The sequence below is a fragment of the Lonchura striata genome, chromosome 6 (assembly GCF_050655825.1).
Source record: "Lonchura striata isolate lonStrDom1 chromosome 6, ASM5065582v1, whole genome shotgun sequence".
Taxonomy (NCBI): domain Eukaryota; kingdom Metazoa; phylum Chordata; class Aves; order Passeriformes; family Estrildidae; genus Lonchura; species Lonchura striata.
In genome coordinates this window covers 23,146,063-23,168,336 of record NC_140708.1, presented here as the reverse complement: position 1 = coordinate 23,168,336, position 22,274 = coordinate 23,146,063, and the positions used below count along the sequence as shown (strand labels likewise).

Below are 22,274 nucleotides of genomic sequence, written 5' to 3'. Positions count from 1 at the left end.
GCTCTGTACAGAGTTTTTTTGAAAGAATGAAAACTTCTAAACACTTGTTTGAGCTTCCTTTCAGAATGATATTGATTCAAAGTAACAATAATGATGAAATCAAGGATAAAATATATATTAATTCTTGAAGCTCCAGTTTTTCATAATACATGTATATACTGTCTCCCAGCATTAATCTACATTTATTCTAGCTGCTTTGTTTCTGCAGCACCTGGATCACCATCCACCCAAAAGGAAGTTTTTCTAAGTGGTCTAGAAAGAGAAATCATATGTGTCAGTTTAAAACGTGACCCCAAGAATGGATTTGGTAAGTAATGAACATAAATGTTATGTTTGTTACTGGGACTATCAGATCCCAGCGCTAACACTGATGATTGCTGACTCAGGCTGGGCAAGACTATTATAAACTCCCTTAGTCCATTTATTCTTCTTACAGAGTAAGAGTACCAGTCTTTGTAAAGGACTCAGAATTTCCAGGACTGAAAAGGACTAAGCACATAAATCAAGACTATTATATTTTCAGAGGATTAAATAAGGCCACAAAAATCACAGGAATCAAGTCTTAAGAGCAGAATGAGAAAAACATGGTTTTAGTTTTGTATCTGAAATACACATGTGCTGATTTTATTTATTTTAGACCTTACATGTGGTGCCTGTTGTAGTGCAAAATATTTACACCAACTTCACATGAATGTTTCTCAACTTTTGGATTGTTATCTGGATAACATTTTTGTTATCTAACACCTTAATCACACTATCAGGTTCTTCTGGATGAGTTCAGACCATCAGGTTTCACAAATTACTATTAATACAGTTAAAAATCAAATTTATAAATGGTGCATGTCTGTGTGTAATATCCTAATCCAAAATCCAACTATTATAGAAGTGAGAATAATATATTTCAATAGTCAGAGTTAGGATAGTGAAAATGAACTACTGAAAAATAGATTTAATTTTCTTGGATCTCTTACATTAAAAGTTTACATGAGCCACCTCAGGTTTCCTGGTTGCATGATATAGAATGAGGTTCAAATTTATCTCATGAGCTTTTATACCATTTCCCTCCTGCAGATGTTAAATGCTGCAGGTGCACCTAGTTCATGACTCTTGAAAGAAAGTAGTTAGAGTCTCTAAAAATATCGAGCCAGGAAAACATTGTTATTGGGAAATTATATCAAAGTAGTAACCAAAGTCACCAGCACACTATAATTGTAATGTAAGTTTAAAGCTCTCCCAAGTCAAGACTTTGATGCCCTGTAAAAGAAAACTCCCCATCCTTCAGATCATGTACAAAAGGTATTGGAGTAAGAGCATTTTGTGCTCCTAAGATTTATCTTTTTTAATACTGCCAGTGTTTGCATTCTCATGCTATCTCGTTTTTGCAGGTTTTGTAATTATTGGAGGAGAAAATGTAGGAAAATTAGACCTTGGTATCTTTATCGCTTCAATTATCCCTGGGGGACCTGCAGACAGAGCTGGAAATATCAAACCAGGTAATTTCCTATACTTTTTAATTAGAATTAAAATACTTGCATAGTTTAAAGTTAGCTATTCTGGATTTATTTCCTTATTTAGATGTGCTTTCTCTTGCTTTTATCTTTTTTTTCTTAAGGAGGACGACTCATCTCTGTGAATAATATTAGCCTTGAGGGTGTTTCATTTAATACTGCTGTTAAAATCATACAGAACTCTCCCGATGAAGTGGAGCTCATCATCTCTCAACCCAAAGGTATAAAGGCCAATGCCTCTGCTGGCTCTGGGATGCTAATAGTTAACTCAGGACACTCATATTTAATAGTCACTGGGATGTAGTACTACATTCCTGCTACTGACTGCCAGTTAGAAAATAGCTGACTTCTGGTAGGTATCATGTGATGTCTCTGCCACATCAGTGTGAAAAAATCTATTATGGGCTGCCTTGCTGAACACTAAAGGAATTTCAGCATTTCTTTCTGTGACAGAGAGTCATAGTCCTCTGCAGTAAAGAAGCAAACACATTTCTGGACACTTCCAATAGCAGTGCTCCACTTTAAATTTACTAACTCGTTTTATACATCTGTTTTCACAATCTGTTGAAAGAATAAGTTACTTTCTCCACTTGTCCTGGTTTTAATAATATTTTTCTTTAAGTTTACTTCCTATTTGTATTCAACAATATCTTATTTTGGCATGGGTTTACAGACATGTATGAAGAAGGACTAAATGAAGAAAAGAATCTATCAAGAGGAAACAGCACTAGTGGATCTGAGATCTCTTGTGTAGACAGTGGGAGAAAAAAGATTCAGGATTGTCATACAGCTCTCCCCAAAGAACAGGACACAAATACAGATGACCTTGAAAAGACTCTCTCTTGGAATCTAGCATCAAAATTGGGCTCTAGGATTGCAGTTCCTTCAGCTGATAGCCTGGATATAAAGGTAACAGATTTTGATGCTGCTCAGTAATGTTACACCCAGTACACAGCATATATACACAACATACCAGATACATGTAGAAGGGAAAGTAACTGTGAAGGAAAGGAGATAGAAAACCTTAAAATAAATTACATTGGAAATGTCAAAATTATAGACATGTCTAGAATACGTGAATAAATGGGTAAACTGTTCTACAAAATGTTTTAAACATTCTCCTTCCTTTCCCAGGGAATGGACAAAATTTTTATTATTTTCTTGCAATCTTTTAAATTTTCACACTAGTCACAGAACATGCCATGTCTAATTTCCTACTTTTAGACATCCTCCCTATATATACTCAGGTTATGTGCTTTTAGACAGATTGCATTCTGAGTAGCATTAGCTTAAGCTTCCAATAATATCAGAGTTATAAATGGTATCGCTCCAGGTTTACAGTGACAGCAGGATCAAACCATCTACATCTTCTGGAAATGCTGTCTTTCTTTTTTTTTTTTTTTTTAATTCCTTTCCCTCCCCTTTTTAAACCAAGATGCTGTAATCTCATTAAAGTTTTTATTTTTGAGACAGGCAGCTGATTCTTCTCACTTACCATCTCCATCAGAAACAAACTCAAGGGAAGTCTATGTGGTGGAGCTTGTTAAAGAAGACGGGACTTTTGGAATCAGTGTGACTGCAAGTGTTCCTGATAATCTTTAATTGTCTGTCAAATTGTTACCTGACTGAGAACAAAGAGAGAAGATAGGCTGATAACAGAAACTGTTAGCATGGCACATTTTAAACCTAAGTGTCCAACTGATTGACATGAAGTAGTGTCTGCTCATTCCCTGGTTCTTACCCACCCCTTCTGTGAAAGAAGTGTCCTGGCATAAAGCACATGGCAGTAGGGACAAACACTTTTTGTCCTTACTCGATTTGAGAACAAGATCTACCACTGAAATCAGAGTTTGGTCACAGAGGACTAGAGAAGGCAGCAGTGAAAACTGCTACATTTGGATAACAAGTCCTTCTCCTAGCTATTTAAGTTGAATTTACCCCTCCAGGCTAAGATGGCTTTACAGTCTTTGCTGAAATGAAATGTGAAGCAACAGACATTGCCTGCAGAAGAAATTAAGGGCTATTTTTTTCATCTGAATTTGGCCAGGGGATGTAGATGGACAGAACATGATTCTTAGGTTAATCTGGAATTTCTCTGAGTGCTCAAATTCAGGTCCATTCTTGATATATTGTCTGAAAGATTGAAATCGAAGAATGGATATTGAACAGCTTAGAAGCTGGGCTAGAGAATAACTGAAAGATGCAAGATCATTTTATATGAGCATAGGGAAAAATTTATGAACATTTAGTGAATATTTTTATATAGTAACACAGAAATACATTGCATTTTCCTGAGAAAATAAAATAAGATTACTGCCTATGGAAGTATATTACAACTAGATAGGGTTTTGGAGTAATATCCTCTTTCCCTTTTTCCTAATATTTAAAGAAGAAAGTAATTCCTGAGCAGTTACTTTGCAATGCATGTGTAAGTTGCTTTGATTTTTACCACAGGAAGAATATATGAAGACTCTAATCTCTGGGCATGTTTTGCAGGGTGGAATTAACACCAGTGTGCGTCATGGTGGGATATATGTGAAGTCAATCATTCCCAGGGGACCAGCAGATAAGGACGGACAAATAAAGATAGGTAACACATCTGGCAATAAAACCCTGGGCTGCAGAACTCACTGTTAGTGTGGACAATGAAACACATTTGGGATTGGAGGGGCTACAACTGCGAAGTATAATAAATATATGATCCATCATTCCTCAGCCTGTCCCTGTGCTACGTGTAGGGATCCCACTGAAAAAACCTGAAGCCTCACACCAGCATTGTAGAGTTTCCTTCTGTGGCTGCCATCAGGCTAGTGACTCTGACATCATTGTTACTGTGCTAACCAGATGCTGCCACTGCATTTACTTACAGAATACCCTGGCATGTTTTAGCTGCTGGTTATAGAATGCTCTGCAGCAAGCAGTATTGCTTTCCTATGAATTAATATTAATTTGACATATGTAAGCATAAAGACCTATCGTAACATGGGCAGCCTCAAGGTTTACACCTTCTGAACCTGAACATCAAAGCAATTGGATGTTCTTTTTTTTTTTACCGCAGGTGATCGTCTGCTGGAAGTAGATGGCATCAGCCTCTGTGGCATCACCCACAAACAGGCTGTGGAACACCTTAAGAAATCTGGCCAGGTTTGTACAACAGAAGAGATCAATAAGATACAAAGTAAACTAAACTGTATGAAGCACAGTAGCCAAACTTGGACAAAAGAACCATCTGCCCTCTGTTCCAACCCCATTCCTCTAAACAGAAAAGTAAAAAGACCTAGGACTCACTAAGTGTGCTGTGTAAGAACCTGTTTATCACTGTTTTAGATTGCCAAACTTGTTCTAGAAAGGGGAAACTACCAATTGGCAGAGCCTTGTCTGACTGCTAATGACAGAAAGGAGGACCACCGTGCAGTTGTTTCTGTGGCAACATCCCTCACAGATGGCACCAAGGACTGCTGCTTTTTGACAGATGGTAAGTGATAAAGAGGGAACTCAGGGTGACTTCTTACAGTATGTGCAGGAAAGGAATGAATGAAAATAATTAGATGAAATTTCTGTGGGTTGGAAGGAAAACTGTATACTGAATAAAATGATAATCAATATTAATGACACAATCAAAAATCAATTCTGAAAAAGTATTTCTGATGTTCATAGAGTTATAGTGGCTAGATATAGCTGCACATACCCTAGGCATTAATACTGTATCTCTCAGCCTTTGTGAGACTGGGCTGGCAAGGGAACACCCCTGCCTGTACTCCACAGCAGTCTCAGGCAGGAATTAGCTGTGTTGATGTGGCCAGGCTGTTATCCAGGGAGAGCCCCAGCAGCACAACTGCTGATGCTGTGACAGCAATGAAGCTGGAGTGAACGGGAGACTGCCGTCACTTAACTTCTTAAAACCAGAAGATTTAGAGATCACTTATACAGAATTTAGCCAACAAATAAATGCTGTATCTTTTACTGAAGGTTGTCTCAAAAACACTAAGTCTGAACCATACATTTCCATAAGGCAGTTACTCCTCTACACTGGAATTCAGCTACAAGCATGGTGTTTGGGAAAGGCCTGATCTCTCATTCTTGACTGGAAAGAGCAGTAGCTCCAATTCCAGTTTATGCTGGTTAGTGCAAAACCTAAAGTAACACTGGGCAGCTACAGAATAGTAAAATCTAGGCAACACTTACAGAAGAAAATCAGAAAAAGATAGCATGTGAATCTATGCTGTTCCAAAAAGCTTTTTGTTTTATGGGCTTGTACCACGCTGTGAACACATGGTGGAATAGATTCCAGTTCTCCCTATCCTGAATGTGAGATTTCAAAGACATAAGATAAAGGAACACCTAAGCCTTCTTTTGACTTTGTTATTAGTAGATCTACCTCTGCAGCACACAGGGAAAAAGTCTTTTGAGAATATAGTTTATACTGGCTCCTCATGGGGTGCATATGCCATGGTTCCCACTTTTTTCCCAATCTCTGATTTGAGCAGATAACATATTTGGAGTGAAATTAACCAAGAATTCTGGAGGCCTTGGATTTAGTGTTCTGCAGATGGAAGGAGATGCTTGCGAACACCTTGGAGGAGCTATTGTCAGGATCAAAAGACTGTTTCCAGGGCAGCCAGCTGAAGAGAGTGGAGAAATTGAAGTTGGAGATGTCATTTTATCTGTGAATGGGAAACCTCTCAAAGGGCTCCTGTATCAGGTAGCAGGAAGTGTCATTACTGGGGCCCCATCTGGGTAACAGGTTAATAAAGACAACACATTTAAACTTAATTATCACCAGAGGAAGGCAGAATTTGCATATAATTATTCTGATTTCTATGTGGGATTCTTCTCTAGAACTCCTATGTAGAATTTCCTTTCTAAATTAATTCTGACAGTGAATTTCTTCTGCCATTTAATTTCTAAGTTTCTACCATTAATGTATGAATTCTATTGTTAGATGCACACCAGTTGTTAATTAGTTGGAATCTTTGTTGCTTTTATGCATGATTGGAACAATTTTCCCCCTGTGGTCATTTGTGCTTTGTAATGTCATGCTAAATATAGTGAAATATAGTGCCCCAGATTCAAACTTCTACCAAGAGTGGTAAGTCCTGTGTAAGTTTTTAACCTGGAATAAGAAATTCTACTCAGTGAAGAAATTCAATGGTAATGGCCTACATGTGGATTTCTTTTTTTCATTGGAATATGGCCATTGCAAGCTATGCTGAAATAACTGACCAAAGATTTTACTGCCACAAACATGTGGTTTGAATTAATTTACCTGAAAAATCAGTTTTCTTCAATAAAAGAAAATTAATTCACCTAAACCTATGTGCCTGATGGCAAAGCAGAAGTTTGGAAATAGAATTGACTTTAGATACATGTTCACCTATAAACTATGATCCTTATGTGTGACAATCCTTCAGTGGTAAATACTGGCCCTCAGACACTGCTGACAGACACAAATACCAGAAATGTCACATTCACAATAAAAATTTTCTCAATCTCAGTTGGTAAAATGACATGTAAGATTTACTCTGTTCAATCAGAAATACAACATTCCTTTCTTTTCTTTAGGATGTCCTGCATTTGTTAAGAGGAGCTCCTCGAGAAGTTACACTGCTACTTTGCAGACCACCAAAAGGTGTTCTTCCAGAAATAGAGCAGATTGCTCTGGTAAGGCAAAGCTTCTGACAGAAACTTGCACCTGTAAACCTGGAAAGACACTGCTACATTTTCTACCCAGTTTTGAACAAGGCAACTTTCCCTTTTCTCCAAGGCCCTCTTCTCCTTTTATTTCCCTTCCTGGTTTCAACTCAAACTGCAAAGTTCAACTGATAGTTTCTTAGCAACTAAAATAATACAAATCTGGCAGACATAAAACATATTTATCAAAGTCCAACAACTTTTGAGTTGCTGTACTATCACTGGAGTGAAACGGCACATACGCAAGTAGGTCTTCTAGTGGTGCTTCTAAAAATGCTCTACCTGATCCTTAGCCAGAAAATGCAGGTATTCTCAAATGCAGCTATTTTAACTCCCCAAGGTGAAAAGAAAATACAGAACTTTTCCTATCCAGGCTATCCCTTATGAAGCTAAATAAATGGAATAATATTTTAAACTAGTTATACAGGTTCTTATTGATAGTTAGCAGAATGCGCAGGGGGAGAAACAAAGCACAAAAAAATACCCCCAAACTGTAGACACTGCAGAGACTAAATCATGGCCACTAGATGTGCTAGCATTATTACTCCCTTCTTGAAGACACCTCATGGACACGTAACAAGTACTCTTAATAATAAGGAATATGCATTAGCACTACTCTTGCTCCATTCAGAATGGCTCACTGGTGGTTCCCATCCCACTAGGATTTATAGCCACCCACAGGCAGACAGAAATGACAGTCAGAACCATCTGCAGATAACAAACTGACTCCTGCTGCTCTGCTGCAGTGTGCCCCTGGCTGATTTCTAAGGTCAGTCGCACAGGAGTCAAGTCTGGAAGCTACTTCCATGGAATGAAGAGAATATAGACACAACATTGAGGTATGACATGAACAGATATATTAAAAAAGAACTTCTAGCAAATAATTCATCGGGAAAAGTGATTTGGTATAGTAGTTTTGACTGGAACTCTTGTAGAAGATGAAAAATAACCATTAAGACTAAAGAGTTATTTGATAAGAGTACCTCCTTCTACTTTTTCTCTTGCCTTCCAGCTACCATTTGGTATTTTCTGATTCAGAAGCTTGTTAATATTGCCTTTTCAAAATATTTTGCTCTTGAAGAAAGAAAGATGGGAGAGTAAAAAGGAGTTGCACTAACCTTTCTGGTTTTTTGATAGACTCCAGCACCATCTCCAATTAAGGATTTTGTGGCAGAAATTCCGGGCAGCACAGAGGCAGGAAACAGTATGGATCAATCTACCAGTGATGGGGGTAGCACCTCTCCAGACCTCGAAGACTGCCTGGATTCTCCAGTGGGAGAAAATTTCAGTGAGCCTCCCGAGGATGACAGCTCAGCCTATGAAGAGCAGGAAGCTGAGTTTCAAGAGAAACCCATACAGACACTCCCAACTTCCAGAGAAAGTTTCTATAAGCATCTTTGGAAGACTCGTCAAGAAACTTCCAGTTCTGAAGTCTTCCACTCTCTGGAGGAGGAAGTGAAGCAGAACTGCTACTCACCATGTGAATTTGGACAGGCCAAAAGGTAGGGAATACCAAAATCTGTTCTGCAGCCTTTCCTTTTTCTCTCAGAACTTTGAAAGTTAATTGCTTGGGTTTAAGTACAGGGCTCTCTGGTTCTAATCACTCCTGATTACTGAAGATTTTGTTTTATTATCTTATTCTGATTTGCCTAATCTGCTTTTCCTATTTACTCTCATCTTATTAGAATTTTGCATTAAGTCTACATGGCGAGATACTTGTAAGAGTTCTGCACCACTGTAATCATTTATGCTGTTCAGCTGAAGGTGGTTACCATTTGAAATCAGTGGAAAGACATCTGTTTATCTAAATAGGAAATGAATACTTCTTTATTAATTAAATGATCTTTTGCTTTAATTTATTTTCAGAGTTGACTTAAATAGGCACCAACATTTTTTCTTATTGTGTGATCTCTTAATTTCAAATTTTTTCCTAGGAAATAAAAGCACCACAGCAGAGAAACTGTGATCAAGAAGGGGAAAAAAAGGGTTATTTTATGTTTTCTGGTCTTCAGAAGCCAGTATAACCCCTGAGAGGAATTACAAAATAAAATGTAGTGCAAATGGACTCAGTCTCCTTTTACACTCCTTTGGATATATCAGACACTGTCACACAGAAGACAATCAATTCCATTTTCATCCTCTTTCCCAGTGCAAATGAGTATGAATTATCAGGACAGAAAGGATTGATGCAAAAAAAAAAAAAATTGAAAGTCTTCCAGAGGCCTTTAACTTACAGCTTTAGTAATTTTATGGAGAAATTAATTTCTATTTCTCCATACAGTCATTTGAAATAATTTTGTTACTTTTGACACTCATCAAGCACAGCCCCAGACAGTCATCTCTGGGGAGTGACAGCACTACCTGACACTGCAAACCAAGTGGGATTATAGTGGCAGTTCATAATTGTAGCATCTCTTGGCCAAGTGCAGAATCTTCACTCAATTAATGAATGAAGCTCCTGCTTAATTATCTGCTTCTATACTTCTGAGTAAAACCAGCAGAAATATCTCTGCAGCAAACATATTTGCCAAGAGATTTAACAAAACTAAGTTTATTGTGGGAAAATATCAATTCCAAGAAAAGTTTTGGATTCTTTCCAAGAAGGAAGTTCTGAAATAAATGTTTTTGTTTGATACATTTTCAGTATCATTTAGTATCAGCTTTTGCATTTTTAAAATGCAGCCAGAGAAGTTTAGGATGTCATGCATTTTAGAGCAATATTTTTAACATAATCTCAGTTTCAATCCTTCCAGCTAAAACCACAGAAAATACCCAGAAGGAAATAGGCATTAATAAAGAACTTCCTTTTGATTAATGAAGAAATTTATCCAGATTGCTCAAAATATTTAATGCAAATGTATAAATTTTCTGATATGAATTTTACAGATATCTTCTGTGATTTCATAGGGGACATGCAATTAATTTTAGTTTTAGTTGTCTATGTTTGTTTGGGAGATGATGGACAGTTCACTTCTATCAAAGAGAAAAAGATCCTGGCTGATGTAGATATGAATTTGCGATTTTAGATGTTTTTAAGATGAATGAATGTTTAGCAAAATTTCAATAAGGATTGATATGAAGAAAACATACTTTAAAAATGTGTTTTCAGCATTTTTATGAGCTTTAAAAGGTAAATTTTTGGGACACAATGTCACCATCGTCCTTCATGAAGGACAACAGCCAAAACTACTAAACCCAGCATGTATGATTACAGTCTGGCTTGAACATCAAAAGTGCTGAATACTTTGTCTGCAATATGGTGGAATAGAATCAAAAATAATTTAAATTCAATTAATTTCAGAAGTCCATTGGTGGTTTTCAGACAACTCATATGCTTCAAGGCAAGCATAAGAATAAAGTCAAACTTATAAAGAGGAGTAAGGACTACTTTTCATGAAGAAACAGGAATCACTTCATATTTCATGTTGCTGGTCTGTGCCCTGTTACCAATGAAAGAACTGTAGAAGACAGAAACCTGGGTGGCATTCCTTTTTCCAGGAAAATGCTAATATAAAAATTGTAGTGGTATTTTGATGTCCATACTGCTTACAGGAAAGGTTAATTAATTTGTTTATGGAAGATGAAATAATTAGTTTGGGCTTTTTCCAATTATTCTTTTCAAGAAGCAACCAAGTACTAATTAATGCCTTAAAAAAATTAGGAGTGCAAGAGTTTGCAAAGGTAAATAATGAAAGTTTTTAATATTTCAAGTAGCTTTGCAAAATATTGATTACTTATTTCTTTTTACACTAGCATTGGAGGATTCAGACAGCAATTCAATACCATAACTAGTAATTAAGTTAAAATGGAAATAAGGTAATGCATAAACAGTAGACTTTTCAGTGGCCGTCTAATAAAGCATATGGAGGAAAACCCCAGCACTGCAATCTTTTTATTTTTCAGCCACGTATTTAATAAGAGTCATGATGACCTATTGAACACAAAATGTATGCCTGAAACTCTCTCTCTAACCCCTATTGATGAAGAGTATCTCACTGTCAGCTCAATGTCTGTGACTTCAATACCACGAGGAAGAAGCTCCAAAAGAGTCTCTGCAACCGCTGCAACCCAAGAGCCACGTGTTTGTGGTCCTTCATCATCATCCCTGCCTGCCAGAGGGGCACATGACAGTGACAATGAATGGGAAGACTTGGAGGAACCAGAGGAAGAGAAGGAAGAAAATAAATTCTGCATTCAGGTATGTGATGGGCACCAAATTACCAACAGGTAGAATACAAGGGAAAATAAACAATTTCAGCAATGTTACAGTCTTAAACATTAATTTTAACTCATTTTCTATGCTATTCCATGTGATTTTTTTTGGGTTTTTTACTTTCCTGAATATCCACAATCTTCAAATAAAGCAGACTTTCCAGTATGCCCAGCTCTCCAAAATTCTTAACCATTTGCCTTAAGGCTATTTCTTTTTTCTTGACATCTCACTATTTCTCCAAATTCCAAAAATTCTGCATTATTTTTATCAGTGTACAAAGGCCTAAAAGCTCTCTAGTAGCTTATTAAATTAATTGGAGTCAGCTACTTGGTTTTTTTCTGCCATGTTTCAAGGCCATGCAGAAAATCACTTTATTACAGTGATACTGCTGTAATGTCCTGATAAGAAAGTATGAGCCTTGTGCTAATTACTATTCAAAATATAACGCTCAGTCGTGCCAAATGCTGAACATCTTGCATTCCTACGACACTAATGAGCTCTGAATTCCTACTAATTTGAGAGCACTGTGGACAAAATTTAGCTGCAGGCATTTCCTTCAGTGGGACAGCAATGGCAGTAACAACAGTAATTTTTGCACCCTGCTATTGCAATGCTTGTCAGCTCAGAGGCCTCCAAGCCTTTCTTTACACATTCCAGATGCCTAATCCCAGGTCCTGGTGGCATTCTCTGCTTCCCTCAGCCCTATAAATCAACCAGCATGAACCTCCACAATTCTGGGATATGGCAGAACACCTTTTACATGCTCTTGTAGCATCTGAGGATCTGATTCCTACCTGCATATAAGAATTATGGAAGATGTTACTGAAGCAGCAGAAAAGCCTACATCAAACATACCCTGTGCTTGTTTTAACAGGAAATGGAGATCTTTGTGACTTTGACAAAGTCAGAGAACAATGGATATGGATTCTCTGTAGTTCTTAACAAAATGGATGCCTGCCTGTATGTTGATGAAATCTTGAATGATCCTGCCCTTTCTGATGGAAGATTGAGAAGGGGAGACAGAATCATTATGGTACAGTAATTGTTTGAGTTTATGCAGAGGAGAAAATATTTGCAGATCAATGTAATTTAGCTTTGGCATTCTTCATTTAGTATCACCTATTTAACCCGTATTTAGGTATGTAAATAAATAATATAATAAATCTAATTCTGCTGACCTCAGTTGGATAAATTTCAGGCTGAATATATTGTATGATGAGGCAAATAAAATTAATCTAGGAGCAATTCAAGACAAGTGAGACATTAAATGCCTTCCCAATGAAATGACGTAAACTGAATTAATAGAAGAAGGTGACAGGTGACACACAAAGGATGCAGGAATTATGTCCTTTGTAATGTAATAACAAAACCTTTTTTCAGCCTGGTTCATGTTCAATTTTTTGCATAAGACCCTCTTCCCCGTTTTTTGCAACAAGATCTTGAGTTTCAATAGGAAAAGAAAGCTATTTTTATTAAAGCTCTGCATTCAGAAAATAAAGGTTCAAAAAAGAAATATTACTGCAATCTTAATTGTTAAATTTATTGATATTAAATACCATAGCAAAGCAATAAAAATGAAGTAAAAACTAATTTAAGTTCATCTGCAAAATTCAGAATAGAGGGAGAAGTAAATAATGGTCAATGAGATCGGTGACATGATTTTACTGGTTTGTCATCTAGGTGAATGGAATTGATGTCACATCTTTGCCATGCAATGAAGTCCTGGCTTTACTGCAAAGCTCTCCTCCAGATCTGCACCTCGTGGTTGGTCGTGCTGACAGTGACCCACGTCCCTCAATTAGGCCAGAGGAGATTCCCGAAATTACTCTCACAAAGGGTGCTGATGGACAGCTAGGTGTGTAGTAAATGCTGTATTTGCTATTTTGGACAGTAATGACAGCATAAGATAATCATAAGCAAATGTGCTCTGGGATCAGTATGATCCAAACTGACCTTGACACCTTTATTCTCTTCATGATCACCCATGAAGAGCAACACCTAAGAGGGAAGACTAATATTTCTTACTAGACTAATTAAGGTAGCTGGAAAAATGATCTTTGTATTATCACCCTATTAACTGAAGTTTCTGGCAGATTTCCAGTCTCATATTTTTGTGTTACTTATATACATAAGTTTTGGGTAGTTGGATAATAATGTCTACTACCTGCAGAGACACATAAAGATCTATTTGGAGGGAAAGAAAAAAATTGAAGAAAAGGTAAAGTTTAAGATGGATGAGCCACAGGTTGAGACTACAATTTGCTATTCAAAAAATCTCCACTTGAATCCTTGATTCACCACAGACACAAGGCTTTATCTACAAACAATACAAACGATAAAAGAAATCCCCATGATGTGAGTGAGTATCTTGATATTTCTGTAGCATGTTATGAGTACTGCACACAGATAAAACTGTAGACTCAGAAACCAGTATGGCTATACTTGTTCATGTACAGCATCCTGTTTCCAGGTAGGAACTAGTTTGTTCAGAGATTCCTTGCGTGTTGTTTGCACTGTGCAGGTGCCTCGTCAGCTGCTGTAGGCTTTCCCAGTGGCACCCTGAAGATTGCAAGGCATTTAAATGTGCAGGTAATGAGGGAGTTGCTGCTATGCAGCTCAGTGTCCCATTGCAATAACTATCAAACATCAGATGAAATAAAGCACTAGGGCAGCACTGAAACACAGAGATGGACACCACCATTTAACTTTTTTAAACGTCTAATGGCATTTCACTCTTTCAGTCCAGCTTATACATCCCATCTTACTGGGGTAAGACTGTTATTTATAATGTCAGTGATTTCTTCAGCCTTTCAGTGGCTCACATTTATTCCACTTTAAGTCACTGACAGTGAAAATTCAAAACACTCTGCCACAAAAGATGCTTTCTCTGCATTATTCTAGGCTTGAAGCTGACAGGAGGAGCTGGAAGCAAGTTACAAGGTATTTATGTGCTAGAGATAGTGCCTGGCTCTCCTGCCAGTGTGGAAGGCAGTTTGCAGCCACAAGATCAGATTGTTTACATCTGTGGACTGTGCACTGAGGGCATTAGCCTGGATGATGCAGTGAGAGTGTGTGAAGCTGCCACCCAGAAAGTTCGAATCAAAGCCACAAGGTAAATCTGAGCATACTTGATCCTAATGCTGAAGCAAGTTTCTAAATTTTACACCAAGTCAGACAATACAAAACCCAAAAATGCTTTTTCTCAAATGTTGCAACCTGATAAATAACATTCATAAGACATGTTAACTCCTTGTAATTACAACTAACACAGCAAGTGTAAGTAGACTCATCCAACCCAAATGAGAACCTGTGAAATTTCATCATCCAAAACCAAATGTGAAGCCTTTAACTGTGAGGCTGAACAGCATTTTCGTATGTCTTGTTCTTTAGGGAAAATCTTTGTATTTCCATCACGAGTGTCAACCTTCTTACAATCTCAGATTCACAACTACACGCAAGAAACTATCTCTGATCAGAAATTCTGAGATAATTCCAACAGCTGAACATTTTAGAAAGGTACTAAAAATGCAGCATTTAACCTGTAGCATGACCAGGATGTCTTTCCAGGCCTGAACAATAATCAGCTGTAAAGGATTTCGCTCATCAGTTCATGGCTGCACTTTTGATTCATTGTGTTCCACAGTCTGATATCACACCAGCTCAAGTCCTGGATTGATGCAGAAATAGCTTCCAAAGATCTCAGAGGAACAGTAAAATATTAACTCAAAGCATGTGAGAAACTGAGTTATGTAACCAGAGCATGTGACAGAATGGCTGTCACAGCTGTCTTAACATAGTTCAAACTTTTATCACTGTTTAATTAACTTGTGCTTATCTAACAGAGGAAGATACTGCTGCCTCATTATACATCTTGCTGTACAACAAGTTAGTAGGCAGCATGTCCTGATTGTCAGAATTTACAAACTAAGGAGGTAAACAGAACTAAGGTAAAAGAACTTACAAAAGAGCATTCACACTTTATACAGGGGGTAACCAAAGCTGAATTCAAAATGGAACAGAAAGCAGTTCTGTATTGGGACAGGTGATTTAACATGCCTATTTTTTTCCCCAATGCATTTCAATAAAATATTTCACTACAGTCAAATATTTTCATATTCATATCAATTCTCTTTAGAAAAGCACCACTAACAAAATCATAGGACAACTACTATTTAGACAACTGAATTTCTAAAAATAATTTTCATATGTGCTTTACAAAGCATGCAGCGCTTAATGGCTCACATATTTCACTTTTTCTGCCCCCAGAAATGGCAATCCAGTGGTTCCTATAGAGCAGGAAAATAGTAAGTAAGGCTAATATTTTTGGGTTTTAGTTCAAAACTTGCTTCTGATTTTGAAAATAAGCATAAGGTATTGATTAATTGCATTTAAAACTTATTAATAAATTGTAACTTGCCATTCAGTGCTTTTGTTAAGGCCATTTTAAGGGTCTGAAGAAAATTTGGTAGCTGTTTAAAGACAGAAATAAAATGCATAGTTCACTGTAAAAAAGTATTTTGTTACATATTTAGTTTCTGTTTTTTAAATATGTTATTAAATAGGAATTTTATGTGCAAAACAGCAACACCTGTTTTGACTGCAACTATTCAATAAGAAGTTTTCCAGCACTTTTTGAGCCACTATTTAATATGAGCCACTACTTCATCATCTAGACCACCTTTTTAAACTGTTAGTAATGAAGTATATAAAATCAGCAGGCAGCAATAATATCTGTTAGTTAATATAAAAGCATTCCTATAAGGGAAGATATTTCATACTGTAACTGATATAAAACTTCAGCAATCATCTGCACCACAAAGATTTGACCAGAATTGCTCTAGCAGCCTAAGGAGTCTCATCAAGCACAGGCTGCACCTGCAGCCTCAGGTGGAAGGAGAGGTATCACATCTAGGTCAGCACATACAAAGGGTGTTAGTTATGCAAGTAATATTTTCTAATGCACGTGGCAGCATTAAATCAGGCCTAACCCCAGTTTCGTTTACCTGACTGGATATTGATTGCAATGTTTGTTTGATTTTTATTTTTAACCATGCAAAAATGACTTCAAAAAGTAACCCTGGACCACAATTATTCACTTGCTTACACTCATCTGAATATTGGCATATGGTTGCCTGAAGAACTTATTCCAAGTCAAGTTAGTTACAGATTTCCTTACACATGTAGCCACGTGTTTGTTTCTATAAACTGAAGCAATTTTCTACAAGATATGGATAAAGTTATGTGTACTCTGAGTTAATGAGACAGAATTAAAGCATGGCAAATGTATATCCTGGTAGGACTTTGTTTACAGAGCCTTGTGTGAGCTTTGCAGATTCCAAGATTTCCCAAGACACCTTCAAATAAGAAAACAGACCTGACCCCCTCAGACAGAGTTATAAACTCTGTACTGGCACAGTTACCTGCCTCTCCTATAAAATAAGATGTGTTAGGTCCTGCACATGGGTCAGAGCAAGCCCAAGCATAAACACAAGCTGGGCAGAGAATGGATTGAGAGCAGCCCTAAGAAGGACTTGAGGGTGTTGGTTGATGAAAAGCTAAACATGACAGAGCAATGTGCCTGGGCTGCACCAAAAGCAGTGTGTCTGTCAGGCTGAGGGAGGGAGGTTCTGCCCCACTGCTCTGTGAGACTGCAGTGCTGGAGTGCTGCATGCAGCTCTGTGGTCTCCAGCATAAGAAGCACATGGACCTGTTGGAGGAATTTAAAGAGGAGGCCATAAAGATGGTCAGAGGGCTGAAGCACCTCTCCTGTGAAGACAGGCTGGGAGAGTTGGAGTTGGTCAGCCTGGACAAGAGAACACTTTTGGGAGACCTTACAGCTCCTTCCAGTTCTGCAGAGAGACTTTTGACAAAGGCATGTAGTGATAAGACAAGGGGGAATGGCATCAAACTGAAAGAGGGCAGGTTTAGATTAGATAGAAGGGAGAAATTACTTACTGTGAGGTTCGACACTGGATCAGGTTGCCAGAGAGTTGTGGACATCTGGTCCTTGAAAATCTTCAGGTCCAGGCTGGATGGAGTTTTGAGCAACCTGATCTAGTGAAAGGTGCCCCTGCTCATGGCAGAGGGTGGGAACCAGATGATCCTTAAGGTCCTTTCCAACCCAAACTGCTTTATGATTCTATGATTCTTTCATTTTATAGGCACTTTGAAAAACCTATAGTAATTTTGTATCTGATGTTCAATTTGCTATCATCACTCATAGATTTATAGATAAATAGGCAATAATTTGTTATTAAGAAAGCAAGCCTTCATTTTTATAGACTTAGTTACCAGAACAAATACTAAAATTGCAATTGCAACAAGTAGCTTTTTTTTAAAGTACAAGACATTCATTATTTTCAATAATTCACACATTAAGAGTAGTTTGTGGAAGACAGCTAAGATCACCAAAATATGATGAAGCAAGACTATAAAACTGAGGGGGCTGGTAGAGGTGGGAGTGTTCCTTCATCTGCCTGATCATTGCCACATGTCTAGAGTGACTCAGTCTGGTCTCTGGTTGTTGCTACTATTTTTAAAATAACAATGGCTGACATGCAGTTGCTCTGCAATTCATAACTGAAATATTTATATCTCTGTGCAAATTGGCAAACTTAATCATGCAGTGGTCTCACATGGCTTCATACAGCATCAATATTGGATATTGATGCTTTGTTTAATAACCTAAGCACAGAGTTTACATTCCATGTGTACATGAAATTTAGCAGGAGGCCTGTCAGAACAAACATGTGTATGTTTTTAGGGCCACCGGCTGAAACAGAGAAAGCCAATATTTCTTTGTCAAATGAAAACCTGAACTCCAAGGAACAGCATCTGCTGCATCAATATGGTAAGGAGCTTTTCACTTTTCAATTAGGGTTAATAAAATTGTGTTCTTTGAAAGAAAAGTAAGTCTATAAGTGATAATAGCATCACCTGGGAAAGATTAATTCTTCATAAAAAATCCTGCCTCCCTCAGAGTTTCAGAGAACATTGATACATTACGGTTCTCCATCTGGCATCTCCTGCAGCATGCAGTTCTTAAAGCTTGTTTTGGAACCTGCTCACAGGGAGGTAAAAAGGTCACAGTGTGATTCACATTTCAGGAGTTTTAGGCCACATAAATCCATAGGATTTATTTTGTATTTCACATAAAAAAATATAACATGTTTTATTATGTCTCTGAATGAGATTTTGAGTGTTATATTGTAAAATATTTTACCAGGACAACTATAAAAAAATCGTTGTTGCTTTTTCACAGAGAAACATTTGGAGGAAACAAACTGTGATGCTCAGCAGAACACTCCTGATGCTCCAGAATGTAAAGTAAGTGACACTCTGAGGTGTGAGGGGGTTCATCAAGTGAAGTGAGCTATATGGAGAGAGGTTTTTTCAACAGTGGTATTTAATGTATTTTCTTCCTCTCTTTGAAAATGTGAATAGAATGCACTTGGAGAGTGTCCTGTAAGTGTTGAATTGTATTCAGCATTCACAGAGTAGAATGCACTGGGCACTTCACGGGGACAGACTCTTCTGTTGCTGTTTTTCAATGCTTAGAAAGAAAGTAGCACAGGAAAAAGACACAGAATGTCACAGCATGGGATTCTGGGGACAATGTATACAATTGTGAAACATTTTCCACAGCAATCTGAAAAATGAGATTAATATGTTTCATTCTGCAATTCTCAGATAGACATTTGAAAACAGCTTTGCAGTATTATGTAGCACTGATGTAGACCAATATGGTTTGAATTTGGCAAGAGTAATGATTTTTTAAAGTTATTTATTGTTTATTATGAATTCTTGAATAAACAGGAATGTTGTTTTTGGGGGAAAAAGTTATTTCCATGCTCAGCATACAATGCTTGAAAATTCTTACACGAGCAAACATCACTTCTGTTGGTGCAAACACATGGAAAGTAATGTTAATTGAAATAATCCAAATTGGGACTGATATTTCATGTTTAAAGATTAACTAGTTTTTTCTTGATTGTGTTTTCAAAAAAAAAAAAAAAAAAAAGCTGTCTCATTAAAATTAGACCTCCAACCTGACAAAAAAAATTGGAACAATTTTCTCATTTTTGACTATGTCATCACTATTATTTCTTCTGCATGATTTAATCCATGATGGTTTATCAGTTCAACCTGCAAAAATATTTTACAAGGCTGATATTTGTGGTATTGGAACTAGTCATGATGCAAGTCATAAACATTTCTAGCTTGCTGCTATTTCTGACATAGTACTTGACCCTAAAAAAACAGCTGATCTTAAAAGCAAATAAAGTGCTAAAGTAAAGGAGATGGGAATGTTGGGATTAAAAGATTAAGATCTAAATTACAGAAAAATAAGAGAATAATCTATGTACTCTATTACTGTCATGCTGGAGATAAGAATGCCTTATTTGTCAGTTAAGGTGATTTATTTGATATATTATAAAAGGATTACAGAAGTACACATTTCTTTGCTCTTAAGGGGTTGTTTTCCCCAGCAGCAATTATCAAACAGTGTGAAAACAAGTATGTACTATTTTTATTCTGATACATACATGCAGCAGTTAGCTTGATCCCTGGAAGCGCTATAGATCTATTCAAGAGTAGGATAGATCCCATAACCCACACCAGACAGTGAGGACTGTGGGAATAATGGGAATCTCTGGTAATAAAAATGCTAACAAAATACAGCTCCGAAATACCACTTTAATCTCCATCCTTGTCTATTGTAGGACTTCATTATTAAGATTGAGCTGGAAAAAGCAGAAAATGGAAGCCTAGGATTTGCACTGGTAGGTGGAAAAAATGGAAGGGCTATCCTAATAAAAGCCATCAGCCCAGATAGCAGTGCAGATCTAGATGGGAGACTTCAAGTTGGTGACATCTTACTTAAGGTAATGTTTGTTCTTCATTGCTTTGGCTTACAGTGTCTCCACTTACTCTGTAAAGAGCATCTGTCCAATATAAAAGCGTGCAGGTTAGAAATCTGATGCTGCTTTGCACAGTAGCATGTAGAGGTGGAGTCCCTTGGCTCCTGGTGGTCAGAGGGTTGTCCTGGGGCCCGTGTGTCTTCCCTGGAGTTCAGCTTCCCATGGGCCGCCCCAGAGCTGGTAACTGGACACCCCAGCAGAGGCAGACCCAGAATCCCAGAGCAAGCAGCCAGCTTGCACCTCCTCCTGACTGTAATTGTGCCCAGTGAGGATTCCAGAGAAACTGCAGGGAAACCAGTTTCCAGTCTGGCCAAGCATGCAGGTCACAGCTAACCAGGAGCCTACTGGGAAGAACCTGTCACATTAGGTATTGCTAAGACAAACAAAAAGCACTGGAATTAGGGCTTTTGAGTCTTTATTTAAAATCTTACTATCCTAGCCACTCTGCCACCTTTCAATATAAATAATCCTTTTTGTTACACCAAATTATTTTTTCTTCTCCCTCCATGAATTTCAAAATTGTTTGATTTTCTGGCTTCCATTTACTTCATCTCTCCTTCATCTTCTCAATGAAGAATGGGAGAAAGCCTACGTACTGTCTCAGACTATAATTCTGTGGTGTCCTGCTGACAATCATGCTATAAAGATACAGAGATGAAGGATCAAGTGAGTTAGTAGACAATGAGAATTCTCTCCCACAAATGGGAGAAAATGATGACACACGACACATGAAGTTCAAAGAAGTTATATAAAGATTTCCCAATGCTAGAATATATGATTTTAACAAAGGCTTTGTGTTACAGGAATCTGGAAATGCACATCATTGTCTTTTTCAGGTGAATGAGACTTTTGTGTCTGGTCTGCCACGCCAAACAGTTACAGATCTGCTGCGCAAGGCGCAGGGCACTGTTCAGCTCACTGTCTGCCGAAGCCTGGCTTTGCACTGGGCTTATTCAGACAGCCAGAGCAACAGAGCTTCCACTCCAAACACAAAAGCAGAGCCTGGTAAGCAGCCACATCCACCCATCATATGACAGAAGTGGGATTATATGTTGCCTGAATTCAACTTCAGTATTAGCAAAACAAGTCAATTTTACAGTTAGTCCTGTTTCATAGCTGCCGGTACAAGCATTCTCCAACCTGATTTACAGCTCTGGCTAAAATGCTCAAGACATAGGACCACAGGGAAGGAATGCCCAAGTGTGATTTTTAAGTCTAGGAACAAAGCTGTAAGACTCTCAAAGATGCTTTAATTCAGCTTAAGTTTTTAAGTCATGAATGTTGGTCTGATTTGACCCCATTTTATGCAACTCACTGATGGAATCACAGCCTGGTTTTGGCTCGGTTGCTAAAATACTTCTCCCACAAACTTCACATCCCATCACTCCTACTTATCTCCTGGAAGCACTACACCTCCTGTTCTGTCTGGCAGACAGATCCTCTCTTTTCTGTGGTGCTCATGTTCAAATCCAGAAGCCCCTGCTCCCAGGTCTATTGTTATTAATTTGAGAGCACACCCATCTTGCAAAGGGCAGTACTGACAGACATGACTAACTCTATGGAAGAATTTTGTGCTTTATGGTCTCCTCTATTGAATACTCAAGTATTAAATACTAATTAAAGATGGAAGTGGAAGCAAGGATATAAAACTACCAATAGATTGAACAGTTATAGTCCTCAACTTTCTATTTCTTCGAATACTGAAACATTTCCTATAATGTGGAGAAACCTAAGTGGGAAGTATATAGAATTCCTCCTTCTGGCCTGCTGGTTACAAATTGAAGGCTTTGTTTCAAGTATTCTTAGTCAAGAAGACACTGCCATTGTCATTTTCTTCTTAAATGACATCAGTGAATTACATAGTTTCTGGGAAGTTTAAACTGTTTTCCTGCAAAACACAATGGTATTAGAGAAGTACAGGCAGCAAAGTTAAGCTATGGC

General features: G+C 37.7%; 1 protein-coding gene across 3 annotated transcripts in view; it reads left to right on the top strand.

Moving 5' to 3' along the window:
* The window catches only part of FRMPD2 (FERM and PDZ domain containing 2), a 70,365-nt gene that overhangs the window by 36,204 nt on the left and 11,887 nt on the right, over positions 1 to 22,274 (top strand). The window contains exons 19-38 of one of the 3 annotated variants that reach the window (XM_085583614.1): positions 209 to 307; positions 1,386 to 1,493; positions 1,613 to 1,729; positions 2,182 to 2,417; positions 2,982 to 3,086; positions 4,005 to 4,098; positions 4,567 to 4,652; positions 4,836 to 4,983; positions 5,996 to 6,210; positions 7,071 to 7,169; positions 8,337 to 8,701; positions 11,202 to 11,397; positions 12,287 to 12,445; positions 13,093 to 13,267; positions 14,314 to 14,524; positions 15,679 to 15,716; positions 18,176 to 18,262; positions 18,674 to 18,738; positions 20,136 to 20,297; positions 21,170 to 21,338. In XM_085583614.1, the coding sequence (XP_085439740.1) occupies positions 209 to 307; positions 1,386 to 1,493; positions 1,613 to 1,729; positions 2,182 to 2,417; positions 2,982 to 3,086; positions 4,005 to 4,098; positions 4,567 to 4,652; positions 4,836 to 4,983; positions 5,996 to 6,210; positions 7,071 to 7,169; positions 8,337 to 8,701; positions 11,202 to 11,397; positions 12,287 to 12,445; positions 13,093 to 13,267; positions 14,314 to 14,524; positions 15,679 to 15,716; positions 18,176 to 18,262; positions 18,674 to 18,738; positions 20,136 to 20,297; positions 21,170 to 21,338 (2,934 nt within the window). Of the gene's footprint in view, positions 1 to 208; positions 308 to 1,385; positions 1,494 to 1,612; positions 1,730 to 2,181; positions 2,418 to 2,981; positions 3,087 to 4,004; positions 4,099 to 4,566; positions 4,653 to 4,835; positions 4,984 to 5,995; positions 6,211 to 7,070; positions 7,170 to 8,336; positions 8,702 to 11,102; positions 11,398 to 12,286; positions 12,446 to 13,092; positions 13,268 to 14,313; positions 14,525 to 15,678; positions 15,717 to 18,175; positions 18,263 to 18,673; positions 18,739 to 20,135; positions 20,298 to 21,169; positions 21,339 to 22,274 lie in introns of all 3 variants that reach the window. The other 2 variants (XM_085583613.1, XM_085583615.1) reach the window with 2 other exon arrangements.